We start from the raw sequence: 17,482 nt of genomic DNA, 5'->3' as shown, positions 1-17,482 counted from the left end.
CAGGCCCTTAATGGACCTGACCTCACAACTACTTCAGTTGTGAATAACTTAATGGCTCTATTTTTTTTTTTTTTTTTTTTTTTCCTCAGGCCAGAACAGATGACCAGAGAAGTTTGGGACTTTATCTTCTTTAAGACATTGCCATTTCCCAAAACTGATATATCTAAAGAGCATCTACAGAGGCTGAGGAGGGAGTTTGAGTACTGGTACCCCGTGGACGTCCGTGTGTCTGGCAAAGACCTTGTGCCGAACCACTTATCCTACTACCTGTACAACCATGTGGCTATGTGGCCCAATGACAAGTGAGTGTGCTGAATCATGAACATATGTTGAAAAATAAACAAGTTTACCAATATTGTATAATCCGTATATTTAAGAATAAAATGTTCAAGGTTACTGAACAATAGCAGCAAAGAGGGTTTTTGTGAAATAAAAAAACACAATGTACACATTACACAGTAATTGGCAAACTGAATTTACAATAAGATACAATTCGATTTTTGTCAATTCCATGTATATACAGACCTGTTGGGATCTTCAATATAGGTGCTGACTAGTTTGTTCGTTCAAGCAACTAGTATGGCAGAGTGGGTGGTATTATTTTTTGAGCTTGATTCCAGATATCTAGTTTCCATTAATCATTAAGAAATAGAAACATCATGCTAAATTTGTGTGGAGGCACAGTTGTTTCTGCTCTTATGTACACAGATGTTGAAAGGGATCATTAGAGTATTTCTTGATGACACCACTGACAGCATTCTTTATCTTCCACAGTGGAAAGTGGCCAAAGGCAGTGCGAGCCAATGGACATCTGCTGCTTAACTCTGAAAAAGTAATTCTAATATTAATCCCTATAATGCATATATTACATGTGCCAACGACTGACGTGTATGGAGGGATATTGTTTTCAGACTCCTTGCACATGCATTCAGGGAATGGTGAGGTTATTTATAGAGGTGTGTCGGTGCAAGAACAAAATGACTTGTTCTGACATGATTTGGACCAGTCATGTTGGATTGATTGAGGGTCAGCCAAGGACAGTGATTTTATTTTTGAAAAACTATGTAATGGCACTATTTTTAACAGCCAAAGTGTTTTTCTGCATTGTTTATTCTGTAAAGTAAAACTTTTCATATTTGCAAAATAATATAATTGTGAAAGTCTTATATCAGCCGATCTTATTGACCACCCAATATATTGTTGGGCTCGATTGAGGAGGAAAGGTACCTTGAAGGAACCTTGACTTTGTGGACAATGCTGTAATCTTGGAATGGATGATTCTCTGATTGCAGCACTTGCAATGCTGAGTAAGAAGTCAGAGTGCCTGAGTTTGTGATTATACTGGGTCAAAACTAAGATCCAGGCTTTTCATGACTTCCTGGACTTGGCCATCAGAAGCGTATGTGGTGAAAGTGTTGAACTTGTTTCGGCAGTGATATTCATGTTTTTGGGTTTTCAGCCTTTGAGATCGAGAGACGTCTCGGAAAAGCTCATGGAGTCATGAGGTTGCTGGACAGAGGTGTTTGGCGATGCTGATGTCTTTGCAGGGGAATGAAGATCCAAGTTTTCAGAAACCTGTTGCAACCTGTCTTACTGTATGGTTGTGAGACTTGGATGCTAACCAGTGACCTAAGGCAACAACTGGATGTACTTGGTACTAGAATGACTTTGTATCAAATGACCTGTTACTGAGGGAGACAAAGATGCAGAATATCACTTGACATTTTGGCCATGTCACATGTTTCTCTGTGCATGATCCAGCATGCAGCTGCCTGAGTGTTCAGGACCTCAGTGGCTGGAGAAGGCCAAGAGGGCATCCACGTTTTCCTGGCTGCAGCAAATTGATGGTTATTTTTGAGATGTGGGGATGGAATGGTTGTCTGCCTGTGTGGTTGCCATCCAAGACCCAAGTCTGTCCGCGATGTCTTGGATGTGGCGAAACACCTCACCAGCACGTTCCCACACTTCAATTGTTTGTGTGGTAATGATTTGCGCTTTTTTTTTTTTTAAAGATGTGATTACAGGTGTAAGATTACAGTTGATGTCAACTTAATTTATTCCACAATGTTTTAATTCAGTTAATGGTGCATTTTTTTTAATCTTCACTGGTAACTCTTTTTTCTTTTTCTTTTTATCAGATGTCTAAATCAACTGGAAACTTCCTCACCCTAAGCCAAGCTGTTGACAAGTTCTCAGCAGATGGTACACAAACTCTGTTGGAGTTACCTCTCACCTTTGTGTCATGTTCTCATCATTTCTTAAGAATTTGTCTTTTCTGAAAAACTTCATAATGTTTCATGTCTGCATCTGTGATTCCACTCAGTGTTCTCACACTATGTGCTGCCAGAAAATTACTTTTCGAAAGTTTCTTTAAAGCATGGAAGCATGTAAAGACATGTTTGTTGCAACTTTGAATTAGTGGTGTAATGGATCATAGTTGATCCTTGATCCATAGTAGTGTTCAGAATAATAGTAGTGCTATGTGACTAAAAGGATTAATCCAAGTTTTGAGTATATTTGTTGTTATTATTACATGGGAAACAAGGCACCAGTAGATTCAGTAGATTCTCACAAATCCAACAAGACCAAGCATTCATGATAATGCACACTCTTAAGGCTATGAGATTGGGCTATTAGTAAAAAAAAAAAAGGTAGAAAAGGGGGTGTTCACAATAATAGTAGTGTGGCATTTAGTCAGTGAGTTCATCAATTTTGTGGAACAAACAGGTGTGAATCAGGTGTCCCCTATTTAAAGATGAAGCCAGCACCTGTTGAACATGCTGTTCTCTTTGAAAGCCTGAGGAAAATGGGACGTTCAAGACATTGTTCAGAAGAACCGCGTAGTTTGATTAAAAAGTTGATTTGAGAGGGGAAAACTTATACGCATGTGCAAAAAATTATAGGCTGTTCATCTACAATGATCTCCAATGCTTTAAAATGAACAAAAATCCAGAGACGTGTGGAAGAAAACGGAAAACAACCATCAAAATGGATAGAAGAATAACCAGAATGGCAAAGGCTCACCCATTGATCAGCTCCAGGATGATCAAAGACAGTCTGGAGTTACCTGTAAGTGCTGTGACAGTTAGAAGACGCCTGTGTGAAGCTAATTTATTTGCAAGAATCCCCCGCAAAGTCCCTCTGTTAAATAAAAGATGTGCAGAAGAGGTTACAATTTGCCAAAGAACACATCAACTGGCCTAAAGAGAAATGGAGGAATATTTTGTGGACTGATGAGAGTAAAATTGTTCCTTTTTGGGCCCAAGGGCCGTAGACAGTTTGTGAGACGACCCCCAAACTCTGAATTCAAGCCACAGTTTACAGTGAAGACAGTGAAGCATGGTGGTGCAAGCATCATGATATGGGCATGTTCAGTTTATTTGCCATTTGCAGTAAAACTACATTGGAAAAACGTTGCAAGAGCTTAGTGTGCATAAACATACATTTTAAAAACATGGACACAAACACATAATAAATGAATAAATAGATAACACTTGCCGCAATAAGAGCAATAAGAGATAATAAAAATAGTAAAGTGCTTGGCAGTCAGTGTGCACAGTTCAAAGCCATCACTGCTTGTGGAAAGAAGCTGTTTACATGGCGAGACGTGGTGCATTTAATAGAACGATAGCGTCTCCCAGAAGGAAGAAGCTCAAATATATTCTTAGCAGGATGGGTGGGGTCATTAATGATCAGTAATGCCCGCGAAAGAAGCCTGCTTTTAAAAATGTCCTCCAGGGCTGGCAGCTCACAGCCTATTACCCTGCGAGCAGAACGCACCACTCTGTTTAAAACTTTTTTTTTTCTTTACATGTAAGATTTCCAAACCATACAGAGATACAGTTTATAAGGAGACTTTCAACAGCACAGTGATAAAAATTTAAAAGAATGTGCTTATTTAGAGTAAACTCCTTAAGTTTACGTAGAAAATAGAGCCGCTGTCTGGATTTTTTGGCAATAGCTTGAGTGTTAGCATGCCAGCTCAAATCATTAGAAAGGGTCACACCAAGAAATTTCACACTGTCAACCCTCTGTACCTCTGTGTTGTTAATAATAATAGGCAAGTGAACATTGCTTTTCCCAAAATCAATAATCAGTTCATTTGTTTTGGAAGTATTAAGAACTAAATGATTTTGTTCACTCCACTGGACTACATACTGAACCTCTGACCGATAGAGTCATCACCATCTGAATTAACAAGACCAATAATAGTAGTATCATCTGCATATTTGATGATCATATTATTGTATATTGTATACAATCATATGTATACAAAGTGTAGAGCAGAGGACTTAGAATACATCCTTGTGGAGAACCTGTATTCACAAGAAGTACATTTGAAAAACAGTTGTTAATTTTAACCCTCTGTGGTCTACCAGTTATAAAGTTTAAAATCCACTTGCAGATGGCATCACATAAGCCAAGAGTTTTCAATTTGTGAATGAGCTGCACTGGAACAAGAGAATTAAAAGCAGAGCTGTAGTCTATGAAAAGCATATGGACATAAGATTTTCCTTTGTCCAAGTGCTTGTACGCAGAGTTCAGCGTGAAGGAGATGGCATCTTCGACACTCCTGTTGCGTCTGTAAGCAAATTGGAGCGAGTCTACAGACACTGGTATTTGACTTTTAATATAGTCCAACACCAGACGCTCAAAAGTCTTCATTAAAACAGAGGTTAAGGCCACAGGCCGATAGTCATTAAAACAGGTCACAGGCATCTTCTTAGGTACTGGTATTATGTCTGACTTTTTAAAATATAAAGGGACAGTACAGTACCGCAGTGACAAGTTAAAAAGGTCTGTTAAAACAGGAGCTAGTTTCTCTGCACACAGTTTGAGCACCCGGGGTGGGATTCTGTCTGGTCCAGGGGCCTTCCTCACCTTGGTCCTGCTGCTGAAATGAAAAGACAACAGGCTCAGTGTTCCCAGTTTCAAATCTACAATAAAACTGATTAAGATCATTTGGCAATGAGTGATCAAAGTCAGTAATGTTCGCTCCTTTAGGTTTCCATGTGGTTGCAGCATTCATTCCCTCCCACATTAGATGTGGGTCATCTGCATTGAGGTAACCTTCCATTTTGTCACCCCAGGAGCATTTTGCGGCTCTAATAGACCGCTCCAAAGAGTATCTGGCTTGCTTGCAAGCAGCATGGTCACCAGATTTAAAAGCCTCAGCACGCTCCTTTAATTTTTGTCTCACATCAGCATTAATCCAAGGTTTCTGACTAGGATGATGTGTGATAACCCTCTGCGAGACACATATATCGATGCAAAAATGAATATATCCAATAATAGCATCGCAGTATTCATCCAGATCCTCTGAATGGAGGACAGACCAATCTGTCGCATCAAAGCAGCCTTGGAGTTGAACCTCACTGTCCCTGGTCCAACACTATACAGTGCGGGTTATTGGCTTCAGTTGTCTACTCCTCTGAATGTATGAAGGAAGCAGAAGAATGGAGGAGTGATCTGACTTGCCGAAGGGGGGTCTAAGTAGGGACTTATAAGCTGATTTAACGTTACTGTAACAGTGGTCTAAAATATGTGCCCCCCTTATGGGGAGTTTCACATGCTAATAGTTAGGTGAGACCGTTTTAAAATTACTTTTATTAAAGTCCCCAGCCACAATAATCACTGAGTTTGGGTGAGAGTTTTCATAAGTATGTATGATGTCACTCAAATCACTAAGAGCATCACAAGTGTCAGCCCGTGGATGAATGTAGACAGCGCATAAAAACATTATAGAAAACTCTCGGGGGAGATAAACGGGGCGACATTTGATGACAAGGCACTCCAGGTTAGCTATGCAAGTTTGATTCATTATAACGGTGTCCGTGCACCAGCGTTCATTAATAAAAAAAACACACACCTCCTCCTTTTGACTTCCCGGTGCGTTCTCTCACTCTGTCGGAGCGGTAAATAGAGAAGCCCGGCGGCTGAATGGCAGAGTCTGGCACCTCACTGCAGAGCCATGTCTCCGACAGGCAGTACACGGAGCAATCTCTGGCCTCGCGCTGGGTCTGGATGCGGCTCAGCAGGTCATCCATCTTGTTTGGCATGGACTGGACGTTCGCCAAATAGACGGCAGCGGGACTTTGCAGGGACATCCGCGGAGTTTAATGAGCAGACCTCCTCGCTTTCTCCTGTGCTTACGCTTCCTACGCTGATGGCTGTAGGCGTCCCCATCGTGGAGCTCAGGTCGGCGGTGTACACGGCGTTGGCTGTAGGCGTTCCCATCGTGGAGCTCAGGTCGGCGGCGTACACGGCGTTGGCTCAGCCCGGTCCCCTCGCTCTGCTCTCGGCTTCCCTGACTTGACTCTTGGCCCCTGTAGCCTCGCATGGGGCAAACATTAAAGTCAGCACACCTCAGTTCAGGGATTACATAGGATAGGCCACCAACTTTATCCCGGATCTGAATAAGTAATTCACGATCATACGTGACAGTGGCAAGTGTTCCAAAAACGAATAAAAACAACATAAAACACACAGCACACAAGTGAGCTCTTGCTCTTGCGACGGTGCCTTCCCTCGGCGCCATCTTGACACACCAAAACCACACCCGCTTGGCTGATGCAATCCCCTGCCTTGAAGGATTCCTCTGCCTAGTATGTTTCTCCTACTATGGTGTTGGGCCTATATATCGCATACCAGGTATCATGGATCAATTTGGATATGTCAAAATACTTGAAGAGGTCATGCCCTTGAAATGGGTGTTTCAACAAGACAATGACCCCAAGCACACTAGTAAACGAGCAAAATCTTGGTTCCAAACCAACAAAATTAATGCCTCACAGATGTGAAGAAATCATGAAAAACTGTGGTTATACAACTAAATACAAGTTTAGTGATTCACAGGATTGCTAAAAAAGCAGTTTGAACATAGTAGTTTTGAGTTTGTAGCGTCAACAGCAGATGCTACTATTATTGTGAACACCCCCTTTTCTACTTTCTTTTACTAATAGCTCAATTTGATAGCCTTAAGGGTGTGCATATCATGAATGCTTGGTCTTGTTGGATTTGTGAGAATCTACTGAATCTACTGGTACCTTGTTTCCCATGTAACAATAAGAAATATACTCAAAACCTGGATTAATCTTTTTAGTCACATAGCACTACTATTATTCTGAACACTAGTGTACCTCATGGCCTTACTTCTTGTTTCTGTCATTTCTATTTTTAGAGTAAGTCTCTTTGGCTGCTCTCTTCACTCAGGGTTGCCACAGCAAATCGAAGTTGGATCTGAATGTTGAATTGGCACACGTTTTACACCGGATGCCCTTCCTGACGCAACTCCACATTCAATGGAGAAATGTGGCAGGGGTGGGATTTGAACTGGGAACCTTCTGCATTAAAACTACAACCCAATTCCAAAGAAGTTGGGACATGGTGTAAAATGTAAATAAAAACAGAATACAATGATTTGCAAATCCTTTTCAACCTATATTCAGTTGACAAGATATTTAATGTTCAAACATAAATTTTATTGTTTCTGTGCAAATATTTGCTCATTTTGAAATGGATGCCTGCAATACATTTCAAAAAAAGCTGGGACAGTGGAATGTTTACCACTGTGTTACATCACCTTTCCTTCTAACAACACTCAATAAGCATTTGGGAACTGAGGACACCAATTGTTGAAGCTTTGTAGGTGGAATTCTTTCCCATTCTTGCTTGATGTACGACTTCAGTTGTTCAACAGTCCGGGGTCTCCGTTGTCATAATTTGCACTTCATAATGCGCCACACATTTTCATTGGGCGACAGGTCTGGACTGCAGGCAGGCCAGTCTAGTACTCGCACTCTTTTACTACGAAGCCACGCTGTTGTAACACGTGCAGAATGTGGCTTGGCATTGTCTTGCTGAAATAAGCAGGGACTTCCCTGAAAAAGATGTTGCTTGGATGACAGCATGTGTTTCTCCAAATCCTGAATGTACCTTTCAGCACTGATGGTGCCATTACAGATGTGTAAGTTCCCCATGCCATGGGCGCTAACACCCCCCCATACAATCACAGATGCTGGCTTTTGAACTTTGTGCTGGTAACAATCTGGATGGTCTTTTTCCTCTTTTGTCCAGAGGACACGACGTCCATGATTTCCAAAAACAACTTGAAACGTGGACTCATCAGACCACAGCACACTTTTCCACTTTGCGTCTGTCCATTTCAAATGAGCTCGGGCCCAGAGAAGGCGGCGGCATTTCTGGATGTTGTTGATTTATGGCTTTCGCTTTGCATGGTAGATTTTTAACTTGCAATTGTAGATGTAGCTACGAACTGTGTTAACTGACAATGACTTTCTGAAATGTTTCTGAGCCCACACGGTGAGATCCTTTACACAATGATGTCAGTTTTTAATGCGGTGCCACCTGAGGGATCGACGGTCACGGGCATTCAATGTTGGTTTTCAACCTTGCCGCTTACGTGTAGAAAGTTCTCCAGATTCTCTGAATCTTCTGATTATATTATGGACTGCAGATGATGGAATCCCTAAATTCCTTGTAATTGAATGTTGAGAAACATTGTTCTTAAACTGCTGGACTAGTTTTTTCACGCAGTTGTTTACAAAGTGGTGATCCTTGCTCCATCTTTGCTTGTGAATGGCTGAACCTTTTGGGGATGCTCCTTTTATACCCAATCATGACACTCGCAGTTAGTGTCCTCAGTTGCCAAATGCTTATTGAGTGTTGTTTGAAGGCAAAGCGACGTAACACAGTGGTAAATATACCACTGTTCCACCTTTTTTGAAACGTGTTGCAGGCATCCATCTCAAAATGAACAAATGTTTGCACAAAAAACATAAAGTTTATCAGTTTGAACATTAAATATCTTGTCTTTGTGGTGTATTCAATTGAATATAGGTTGAAGAGGATTTGCAAATCACTCTATTTTGTTTCTATTTACATTTTACACAACGTCCCAACTTCATTGTAATTGGGGTTGTAAATGCACTAACCACTTGGTCACCACCCCTGCTGTCATTTCTATTTTTATGTGTTAAATATATGCTAAATATATTAAGTAATAAGCATTTGTGTAATGTGTCTCAAAACTGTCCTGTTTTAAGAGTAAAGAATTTATCAGATGAGATGTGTATTAACAGGAGTTCCTCTAAGCTTGGAATGATGACTGCAGGGTATTTGAAAACCTCTCAGGGTGTGTATGTGCACGTGCATACCACACACTTTTTTTTTTTTTTTTGGTCTCAGAATTACATTCACATTAACCAGGGGTTAAGGTTCTCTACAATAAAAGTATCAGTGTGGATGTGATGTTCCTTAATATTCTAAACAGCCTTGAATAGTTGAATATTAAATCAGCTAAGATGAGCAGTGATGGGTTTTGTATTGAAGCTTTGTTGCTCTGAGTTAGTAACAGTTCATTCTTAGCTCTCTTAAAACTCAAAGAGTAAACACTGAAGAACCTATTGAGTTCAGTTTTAAATATGTTTTTGACAACACCGTGTTTGTGAGGAACACTTGGAATCCTCTGAAATAGAAAACTATGTAGTCGTCCCCCTGCTGTGGTACAGTGCCATAATCCTCTTTCTCTGCCTCACAGGCATGCGTCTGGCTCTCGCTGATGCTGGCGATACAGTGGAAGATGCTAACTTCGTGGAGACTATGGCCGATGCTGGTATTCTGCGTCTCTATACCTGGGTGGAGTGGGTGAAGGAGATGATCGCCAACCAGGAGAACCTGAGGACAGGACCTGCTGACACTTTCAATGACCGGGTCTTTGCCAGGTAGGTGAAGTGGTTTTGTAAAGTACAACCCCTGGCAAAAATTATGGAATCACCGGCCTCGGAGGATGTTCATTCAGTTGTTTAATTTTGTAGAAAAAAAGCAGATCACAGACATGACACAAAATTCAAGTCACTTCAAATGGCAACTTTCTGGCTTTAAGAAACACTATAAGAAATCAGGAAAAAAAATTGTGCCAGTCAGTAACGGTTACTTTTTTAGACCAAGCAGAGGGGAAAAAAATATGGAATCACTCAATTATGAGGAAAAAATTATGGAATCATGAAAAACAAAAGAACGCTCCAACACATCACTAGTATTTTGTTGCACCACCTCTGGCTTTTATAACAGCTTGCAGTCTCTGAGGCATGGACTTAATGAGTGACAAACAGTACTCTTCATCAATCTGGCTCCAACTTTCTCTGATTGCTGTTGCCAGATCAGCTTTACAGGTTGGAGCCTTGTCATGGACCATTTTCTTCAACTTCCACCAAAGATTTTCAATTGGATTAAGATCCGGACTATTTGCAGGCCATGACATTGACCCTATGTGTCTTTTTGCAAGGAATGTTTTCACAGTTTTTGCTCTATGGCAAGATGCATTATCATCTTGAAAAATTATTTCATCATCCCCATACATCCTTTCAATTGATGGGATAAGAAAAGTGTCCAAAATATCAACGTAAACTTGTGCATTTATTGATGATGTAATGACAGCCATCTCCCCAGTGCCTTTACCTGACATGCAGCCCCATATCATCAATGACTGTGGAAATTTACATGTTCTCTTCAGGCAGTCATCTTTATAAATCTCATTGGAACAGCACCAAACAAAAGTTCCAGCATCATCACCTTGCCCAATGCAGATTCAAGATTCATCACTGAATATGACTTTCATCCAGTCATCCACAGTCCATGATTGCTTTTCCTTAGCCCATTGTAACCTTGTTTTTTTTCTGTTTAGGTGTTAATGATGGCTTTCGTTTAGCTTTTCTGTATGTAAATCCCATTTCCTTTAGGCGGTTTCTTACAGTTCGGTCACAGACGTTGACTCCAGTTTCCTCCCATTCGTTCCTCATTTGTTTTGTTTTGCATTTTCGATTTTTGAGACATATTGCTTTAAGTTTTCTGTCTTGACGCTTTGATGTCTTCCTTGGTCTACCAGTATGTTTGCCTTTAACAACCTTCCCATGTTGTTTGTATTTGGTCCAGAGTTTATACACAGCTGACTGTGAACAACCAACATCTTTTGCAACATTGCGTGATGATTTACCCTCTTTTGAGAATTTGATAATCCTCTCCTTTGTTTCAATTGACATCTCTCGTGTTGGAGCCATGATTCATGTCAGTCCACTTGGTGCAACAGCTCTCCAAGGTGTGATCATTCCTTTTTAGATGCAGACTAACGAGCAGATCTGATTTGATGCAGGTGTTAGTTTTGGGGATGAAAATTTACAGGGTGATTCCATAATTTATTCCTCAGAATTGAGTGAGTCCATATTTTTTTCCTTCTGCTTGGTCTAAAAAAGTAACCCTTACTGACTGCCTCAATTTTTTTTCCTGATTTCTTATAGTGTTTCTTAAAGCCAGAAAGTTGGCATTTGAAATGACTTTAGTTTTGTGTCATGTCTGTGATCTGCTTTTTTTTCTACAAAATTAAACAACTGAATGAACATCCTCCGAGGCCGATGATTCCATAATTTTTGCCAGGGGTTGTAGTTATGTAGATGTATACACTGGCTGACAGAAGAATGTCAGACACCATACACAGACTAGTAAACCGGTCATATCAAGGTAGTAATAAATAGAAAACTAAGCTTTGGTAAACCACCATGGCTGGCTTAATAAGTTCATGACAAACTTGAGTTTCCAACTCATCATTCGTTTGCTTTGCTGCGTTAATGGCCGCAAGAGTAGATGGAGCATTGTGAAAACTGTAGTGTGCTAAAAAAAATAAATAAAAAAAATAGATGAACAATAATGGTCTGGAGTCTGCAGAATAAAAATGAAATAACCAAGGGCCTCATTTATAAACACTGCACACGCACAAAACCACCTGGAAGATGCGCATGACAGTCTTGATGCATATGCTGTGATTAATAAAAACAAGACTAAAATGTTTGCATTTGTATGCAAATGGACCCGTTGATATGAACATTTTGAAGAGGGTCAAAATGTGGGCAACGCCATTATACATATGATGCTGTGTGTAAGTGAGCCAAATCTCATACATTCAATTCCACTTTGTAACACGTCACTCACTCATACTTTGTCATAAGTTTAAAATAAATAAATAAATAATGGTGTTGTTAGATGTGATCATAAGTCGTAATTAATTCAGAGGTACTGTTCAATTATTAAATTTATTATCCAACTAAGGACTTAACCACACATTTAATAATTCATCAGTGCACCACAGCTGCTGAAATGTAAATATACTTTCTTTTATATTATGTGGATAAGTTTAATACTTTGCAAAAAATTGTGCTTGTTGCCTGTACATTAGGAGCTATATGATCAGACTGAAAAGTGCACATTCAGTTGTGGATTGTCATATCTTTTCACACCACACCAGTCTCCACCTTTCTGGGGTTTTGAGTGAAACATTTTACAGTGACTCGAGTGCCACTGCTGCCAAACGTCCCTAGTGGAAGACAAATGAAAAGTGGAAAAAAAAAATATTAAAAACAACCAGCTATAGAGAGAACATGCAAACTACACAGAGAGGGATGGGTCTTTGGGAAACTGAACCCACTACCTTTTGAGGTGTTATGACCACTGCTTCAATACCTATAAAAAATAAGCTGTTGTAAAATGAGGGACTTTGCTTCAGTGAATGTAATTCACATTGACCCTGATGATTAAAAATTAAAATGGGTGAGTCGCTCTCTTTCGTCAAAAACAAAGGACACAATCATGATGGCACAGAGAAAAAAGTGTTAGAAGAAATGATGTATATTTCAATTATGTGTAACCCTCTTCTTCTGTTTTGTGTCTCCTTATTTAAAAAGAAAACATTTTAACACAGCAGCTATAAGTGGAATGGGTCTCTCTCTCTCTCTCTCTCTCTCTCTCTCTCTCTCTCTCTCTCTCTCTCTCTCTCTCTCTCTCTCTATTTATATATATATATATATATATATATATATATATATAACAAAAATATAAACGCAACACTTTTGGTTTTGCTCCCATTTTGTATGAGATGAACTCAAAGATCCAAAACTTTTTCCACATACACAATATCACCATTTCCCTCAAATATTGTTCACAAACCAGTCTAAATCTGTGATAGTGAGCACTTCTCCTTTGCTGAGATAATCCATCCCACCTCACAGGTGTGCCATATCAAGATGCTGATTAGACACCATGATTAGTGCACAGGTGTGCCTTAGATTGCCCACAATAAAAGGCCACTCTGAAAGGTGCAGTTTTGTTTTATTGGGGGGGGGGGATACCAGTCAGTATCTGGTGTGACCACCATTTGCCTCATGCAGTGCAACACATCTCCTTCGCATAGAGTTGATCAGGTTGTCAATTGTGGTCTGTGGAATGTTGGTCCACTCCTCTTCAATGGCTGTGCGAAGTTGCTGGATATTGGCAGGAACTGGTACACGCTGTCGTATACGCCGGTCCAGAGCATCCCAAACATGCTCAATGGGTGACATGTCCGGTGAGTATACCGGCCATGCAAGAACTGGGACATTTTCAGCTTCCAAGAATTGTGTACAGATCCTTGCAATATGGGGCCGTGCATTATCCTGCTGCAACATGAGGTGATGTTCTTGGATGTATGGCACAACAATGGGCCTCAGGATCTCATCACGGTATCTCTGTGCATTCAAAATGCCATCAATAAAATGCACCTGTGTTCTTCTTCCATAACAGACGCCTGCCCATACCATAACCCCACCGCCACCATGGGCCACTCGATCCACAACATTGACATCAGAAAACCGCTCACCCACACGACGCCACACACGCTGTCTGCCATCTGCCCTGGACAGTGTGAACCGGGATTCATCCGTGAAGAGAACACCTCTCCAACGTGCCAAACGCCAGCGAATGTGAGCATTTGCCCACTCAAGTCGGTTACGACGACGAACTGGAGTCAGGTCGAGACCCCGATGAGGACGACGAGCATGCAGATGAGCTTCCCTGAGACGGTTTCTGACAGTTTGTGCAGAAATTCTTTGGTTATGCAAACCGATTGTTTCAGCAGCTGTCCGAGTGGCTGGTCTCAGATGATCTTGGAGGTGAACATGCTGGATGTGGAGGTCCTGGGCTGGTGTGGTTACACGTGGTCTGCGGTTGTGAGGCTGGTTGGATGTACTGCCAAATTCTCTGAAACGCCTTTGGAGACGGCTTATGGTAGAGAAATGAACATTCAATACACGAGCAACACCTCTGGTTGACATTCCTGCTGTCAGCATGCCAATTGCACACTCCCTCAAATCTTGCAAAATCTGTGGCATTGTGCTGTGTGATAAAACTGCACCTTTCAGAGTGGCCTTTTATTGTGGGCAATCTAAGGCACACCTGTGCACTAATCATGGTGTCTAATCAGCATCTTGGTATGGCACACCTGTGAGGTGGGATGGATTATCTCAGCAAAGGAGAAGTGCTCACTATCACAGATTTAGACTGGTTTGTGAACAATATTTGAGGGAAATGGTGATATTGTGTATGTGGAAAAAGTTTTAGATCTTTGAGTTCATCTCATACAAAATGGGAGCAAAACCAAAAGTGTTGCGTTTGTATTTTTTACCACCTACCTGTTTGCCTTTCGTCTTCAACCATCCTCCTCTGTGTTGTTTTTGGTCGACCCGTTCTTCTCCCTTATGGCCTCCTCTCCAAGTCTGTGACACAATTTTTTTTAATGTATAAATGTGGTCAATTAACATCTTATTCTGAACATTAAACATCAGACTGAAAGGGGTTTTGTGTTCTGTCTAGTGAAATGAATGCAGGTATCTTGAAGACAGAGCAGCACTATGACAGGATGATGTACAAAGAGGCTCTGAAAAGTGGATTCTTTGAATTTCAGGTCAGTAAAATGTCCCCCCAAGATAAGTTACCCATTCTCTGCAAGCATGATGTGAGTTCAGACAATTAGTCACTTTTGAATCATCATCAGTGTGTACTGTAGGACAGTATAGTTTAGTCTTCTATGACCTCATGCTAATGATAACAATTTCACTGGTTTTCAATGATGTAGATAAACGTATTGACTTGTTCTTTCTTTGTGCAGGCAGCAAAAGATAAGTATCGGGAGCTGGCCATTGAAGGCATGCACAGAGAGCTTGTTTTCCAGTTCATAGAGAGACAAACTCTGCTGCTGGCTCCTATCTGCCCACACCTTTGTGAATACACCTGGGGTCTGCTGGGGAAGGTAAGAAATGTGCATCTCAGGCTGTGGAGTAAAATGCTCCAATCATTGATACAGAATGAACTGATATTTGTTTCATCCTCTTCTCCCTGTCTTTCCTGGTTTTCTCCCAAGTGCCCAATGAAATACCATATTTTCTGGAGTATAAGTCACATTGGTCTAAAAATGCGTCTTTGGGGCGGGGGGGATAGAAAAGATAAGTCGCACCAGAATATGTCACATTTATCACTTCATACAAGAAGCAGCAAAATCAAGCAAATGGATTACATCACTGTATTATTCATTTATAAGGCACGCGTGTAAAGGAGCACAGCTAACAAGCTAATTGTCACTATAAGGGCACAAAATGCGAGTAAACCGCTTCTTCGTGTATCAGTTACACATTTACAACAAAAACACTGCTTTAGCCATCAGAAGCTAAGAGCTTATTGAATTTTTTGTTACAAGCACAAACCACTTCTTTAAGCTCCTGGAAAGATGATCATATGTGAGGTGAACACACAACATAATTAAATATTATAAACATAATTCTTCTCTACAAGAGTCAAGACAGAAGTCAGACTACCAGAGCAAGAATTTTAGCTGAGGAAGCTTCTGATTTGAAGCGAAACATCCTCATGTCAAGCAACCCAGTCCAGTCGAAGATTCAAGCTTCTCTACACATAGTACACTTATAAAATAAACTCCCCATTAATTTTCATGTTAATAGAGCTGTCTTTGTACTTACAATTAAGTCCAAATAAAGTTTCTTCTAAATAGAGGGGGAAAAAAGTCCATCTTAATTCAGAAGTCTGTTCTTCCAGAAAAAAAAAACATATTACAGTTGAAAGAACAGTATTTGCTTTCTTTTGTATTCTTATTCTGGTGGTTCTGAGGTCTCCTTCCTGAAGCAAAGCATCTTGGAACAGATTTACGCTACACCATAACTTTGGTTGAGAAGCAGGGCTAATAAGCCCGCGCTGTGTCTGGGGGAGCACTCCCCCCATCACCTGTCCGTCTTCCGCCGGCTGAAGGCACAGACTGGTGGGCCCACCTCATGGGTGTCTTCTCCCTCTGGATGGACTGCTTTTTTTTGGATCCTCTTAGCCACGGACCCACCAGGACCACGTTCTCTGATTAGATGACAGATTGTTTTGTTTCAGTTGCTTTCCAGATCTCAGTCAGCTGTTTTGGACTTTTCCTCTGGTTTGTTTAAATGTGGATTATTAAACAGACTTTTTGAGCACAGCATTGGATTACTTTCTACATGGAACATTTCCCAAAGTGACAGAGCAGTCCAACACAAATTTATGGTAAGATCATTTTTTAATTGGCTCACAGCAGCATTATCAATTTACTGTTCAAGTTGCTGTGGAAATGAACATTTTCGTTTGCGCCATAACAGCACACTGCGCGCGCGCACACACAGATAGACATGAACGTCTGTTGTTTGTTTGAGCTGTAATAGTCCACCAAGTGCATGCACACACATATGTGAACATCTGTTCATTTGAGTTGTAACAGGGCACCCACACACAAAATCTCTGTTCCTGTGCATTTTTAGGGCACAGTTCTTTGTGTCAGTAGACACTCTTTGAGATAGATATATATATATATATATATATATATATATACTCAACAAAAATATAAATGCAACACTTTTGGTTTTGCTCCCATTTTGTATGAGATGAACTCAAGGATCTAAAACTTTTTCCATATACACAATATCACCATTTCCCTCAAATATTGTTCACAAACCAGTCTAAATCTGTGATAGTGAGCACTTCTCCTTTGCTGAGATAATCCATCCCACCTCACAGGTGTGCCATATCAAGATGCTGATTAGACACCATGATTAGTGCACAGGTGTGCCTTAGACTGCCCACAATAAAAGGCCACTCTGAAAGGTGCAGTTTTATCACACAGCACAATGCCACAGATGTCGCAAGATTTGAGGGAGCGTGCAATTGGCATGCTGACAGCAGGAATGTCAACCAGAGCTGTTGCTCGTGTATTGAATGTTCATGTCTCTACCATAAGCCATCTCCAAAGGCGTTTCAGAGAATTTGGCAGTACATCCAACCAGCCTCACAACCGCAGACCACGTGTAACCACAGCAGCCCAGGACCTCCACATCCAGCATGTTCACCTCCAAGATCGTCTGAGACCAGCCACTCGGACAGCTGCTGAAACAATCGGTTTGCATAACCAAAGAATTTCTGCACAAACTGTCAGAAACCGTCTCAGGGAAGCTCATCTGCATGCTCATCGTCCTCATCGGGGTCTCAACCTGACTCCAGTTCGTCGTCGTAACCGACTTGAGTGGGCAAATGCTCACATTCGCTGGCGTTTGGCACATTGGAGAGGTGTTCTCTT

At 40.9% G+C, this 17,482-nt stretch overlaps 1 protein-coding gene across 2 annotated transcripts in view; it reads left to right on the top strand.

Annotated features, from left to right (window-relative positions):
• lars1b (leucyl-tRNA synthetase 1b) overlaps positions 1 to 17,482 on the top strand; it is a 71,103-nt gene that overhangs the window by 40,493 nt on the left and 13,128 nt on the right. For both annotated transcript variants that reach the window (XM_034178055.1, XM_034178056.1), the window contains exons 20-25: positions 90 to 302; positions 775 to 832; positions 2,139 to 2,202; positions 9,560 to 9,743; positions 14,695 to 14,785; positions 14,990 to 15,130. In XM_034178055.1, the coding sequence (XP_034033946.1) occupies positions 90 to 302; positions 775 to 832; positions 2,139 to 2,202; positions 9,560 to 9,743; positions 14,695 to 14,785; positions 14,990 to 15,130 (751 nt within the window). The remainder of the gene's footprint in view (positions 1 to 89; positions 303 to 774; positions 833 to 2,138; positions 2,203 to 9,559; positions 9,744 to 14,694; positions 14,786 to 14,989; positions 15,131 to 17,482) is intronic.

Source organism: Thalassophryne amazonica, chromosome 9 (genome assembly GCF_902500255.1).
Source record: "Thalassophryne amazonica chromosome 9, fThaAma1.1, whole genome shotgun sequence".
In the NCBI taxonomy this organism is placed as follows: domain Eukaryota; kingdom Metazoa; phylum Chordata; class Actinopteri; order Batrachoidiformes; family Batrachoididae; genus Thalassophryne; species Thalassophryne amazonica.
Note: the sequence above shows the minus strand (reverse complement) of the source record. Positions and strands in the feature narration are given on the sequence as shown.